The 3,015-nt window shown below is 38.2% G+C and overlaps 1 protein-coding gene across 2 annotated transcripts in view; it reads right to left on the bottom strand.

Annotated features, from left to right (window-relative positions):
* Positions 1-272: 272 nt before the first annotated feature.
* The window catches only part of baiap2l1a (BAR/IMD domain containing adaptor protein 2 like 1a), a 30,159-nt gene continuing 27,416 nt past the window's right edge, over positions 273-3,015 (bottom strand). For both annotated transcript variants that reach the window (XM_076887307.1, XM_004562327.5), the window contains exons 13-14: positions 1,987-2,027; positions 273-1,887 (exon numbers count right to left, since the gene is read on the bottom strand). In XM_076887307.1, the coding sequence (XP_076743422.1) occupies positions 1,815-1,887; positions 1,987-2,027 (114 nt within the window). In that variant the 3' untranslated portion in view covers positions 273-1,814. The remainder of the gene's footprint in view (positions 1,888-1,986; positions 2,028-3,015) is intronic.

Here is a 3,015-nt window from a genome sequence, read left to right as displayed (position 1 = left end):
GCTGTTTAGCAGACAAGCAGCAGAGGGCGCTGTAAAGCTATAATTCATGTTCAGGCTGTTCAGGAGTAGTACTGTGCAAATATCCCGAGCTCTCTTGTATTTATATTTTGCTTCTAAGGAGCCAGACTTCATTGAGCAATAGTTCTCCAGTCTTTCTTTGGGCATTGGCTGCTTTTTCACTTGTTTTCACTCCAGTCCTTAAGTTATGATTATAATCACTTTCTTTCATTTCAGCTAACAGACAGTTAAATTAGCGAGAAGACAACAGAAAATGAACATTCAGGCTTTATGTTTTATTGAAAAAAAAAAAAAAAGACTATCGGTCAACACAGTGGCAAGGTACTCGGAAGAAAAGCATGTTTCATTATGGCAGTGTGATGGGTTCACTTACATCAGTGAGTTAATACGATTCAATCAACTGTCTTATGAATCACTTGCTCATCATACAGCTGAACTCAGAAAAGCTAATTCATGGGGGGAAAAGTCATTTTCCTCACAAAATAACACTTTGAATATTTCAAACAATGAGTTATTTTACTTAATGCACATTTCAAATGATTGCCGTTAAAGTACATTCTCATTTTGCATAAACTGTGTTGTGCACAGAAGCTACATATAACAACTACGAAACAAACAATGAGGAGTGAAATAATTCCCTTCATCAAAAGGTCATCTTATCCATTTAATATGCAAAAGCAGCAGTCAGGCCTAACAAAAAAAAAAACAAAAAAAACAACAAAAGAAAGTAGCATCCATGGCTTGGACTGAGCGTGGTGACTGCTGTGTCTGACTTTTGTTTACAGATTTATTAAATATTTCATACAAACTTATTTTATATATAAATACCTTTGTCATTCAAAACTGTGACTTAGTGTTTTTGCCTTTAATCCAATGACAAACCCCTTCTTTCCCAATATCACTCTCCCTTCATTCTCACAACTAAATACCTCGACAAATTAAAAAAAAAACAAAAAAACAAAACTAGTAAAATAACTAGTAAAAAAAGAAAGAACTAAAGATACAGATATTTTGGCAAGTCAGGAAGACAACCTGTATGCTTGTCTGTTTCATCAGTATCAGGTAGCAAAGGTTTACATCTGGATCTCATCATTTTTCATTGAAACAAGCCTGACCGAGTGTCTTACAAAGCAATAAAGAGACTGGTTCATTCCAAAATGAAAACAAAGACTTCATCTACCAAATAGCATATCAGTAACAACAATTTTGTAGACAACAATACCCCATCAGCCTTTTACGACTGAGGAGTAAAAAGCAATGGTCGTTCAACCTGTTTACTTGGAGTAGCTGTGTATGTGCACTTTTTCCTGGTAGTGACAGAGGAAAATCTTCTAGTGGATTTCTCTGTACTGCTTTAAAGACGCATGACTGCAATTCAGTACAATTTGATTACTTTGATAACAGCCTCACTGTTTACAGTTTTCTGTCTCCGCTCAGTATCAGCAGTCATATTAAGTTCCTGGTAAACAACGTAAAGCAAATACTTTCTAATGGCACTGCAGATCACATGGCGGCTTTCACTGCAAAGCAGCCACAGGAAATGCAACACGTTCACCAATTTAAATGCTACTTTTACTAAAACGATATGGATCAGAGGGAAGTCTAAATGTTCATTTTGTTGATGATAAAACACGCGCTGGTACTGAGGAAAAAAAAACTAGCATGCAGGCTAGTGAGATGTTGGGTTGGGGAGATAGTCAGTGTGTCACAGAGGGGGTTGTATGATTCCAGTACAAGAGTCCCCTGAAGGCATAACAGCGGTGAAGAACCCCCCCACCACCCTAATAAGCTTAGAGTTAGATGAGTGGTGCAGATCTGTCATTTGTGACAGTCGGCTTCAGCTTGACCATGGCAAAGGGGTTCCCTCCTCTGCGGAAAGAAAATGAACAAAGATGTATGAGGTTATTGTCAAATAGATTTTTAATTAGTCATATGGATATGTGAAAATCTGCCAGCTGTGTCACTCACGCAAGAAAAGGAGCCTTTGGAGTCCCGTTGACTAAAGAAACCTGTTATTAAAGAAAAAGCAGAAGAAATGACTCTTTAACTTCAAGTCACCAAAATGGAAACAACACAAAGTTCAACAGGCATCATTGCAATCTCCAAAAACTGCCTCCAGCTATTAAGAAAGCACTAGTTGTCGGACTAGTTTGATCAGACTTCCCATCAACAGTTGTCCCCCCCCGCCTTCCTTTGACATATAATTACACCACAAAACTCAGAACTCACTGAACCTGTAATCTAGACAATCTAGAAAGGCTGGCAATTGAAACACTTTTTTTTTTTTTTACCCTCTCTCACCTTAGGTTGGTGATAATCTTACTGCCAGCAGAGTGAAAGGTGAGCATGGAAAACAACGAGGTTCAGGAGCAGAAATCTCTGAGCTGCATGCCCCGAGGGCTGCCGTAGTCTCACAATATGTCCCGTGACAAAAGGTTTTAAAATGAACCATCAGTGGTTTCTGTTTTTCTGTTTCAGCTCATGCAGATAATTTTATTATGTGTATGAGAAGGCCTTTTTTGTTGTCGTTTTTTGTAGGAAACAGACATTACCCATCTTTTCCCCTAGAGAGCAGGAAACACCAGGTGTCAACAAAAAAAAAATGTGACAGTTCTTAAAGCCACAGACGGGCTTTGAAGGCATTACATTCATCATTCATTGTTTGAAACATCCTGGCTTTTTTGTAGTTCTCAGCAAACTTTTACTTCTGATTAGATGAATCACAAATAAATGAGCACAGATTTGCTTCACAAAGAGAAAACCTCAATCAAATTTGTGTTAAAAAACAGAATTTCTTCTCCAGTTCAACTGATTATGTCACAAAAAAACCCCACCCTAACCTTGCTTAAAGGTGTCCTGCAATTCCCCCCCTCAAACAGCACAGAATATAATTGTGTCCAACACACACTGATCAACTATGATGTAAAGTGACCCCTGACCATTGTGACTGTGCACTGTTAGAATAATGCACAGCTTTTCCTTTGTCACATACCAGGC

Source organism: Maylandia zebra, linkage group LG8 (genome assembly GCF_041146795.1).
Source record: "Maylandia zebra isolate NMK-2024a linkage group LG8, Mzebra_GT3a, whole genome shotgun sequence".
NCBI classification, from domain to species: Eukaryota; Metazoa; Chordata; class Actinopteri; order Cichliformes; family Cichlidae; genus Maylandia; species Maylandia zebra.
Note: the sequence above shows the minus strand (reverse complement) of the source record. Positions and strands in the feature narration are given on the sequence as shown.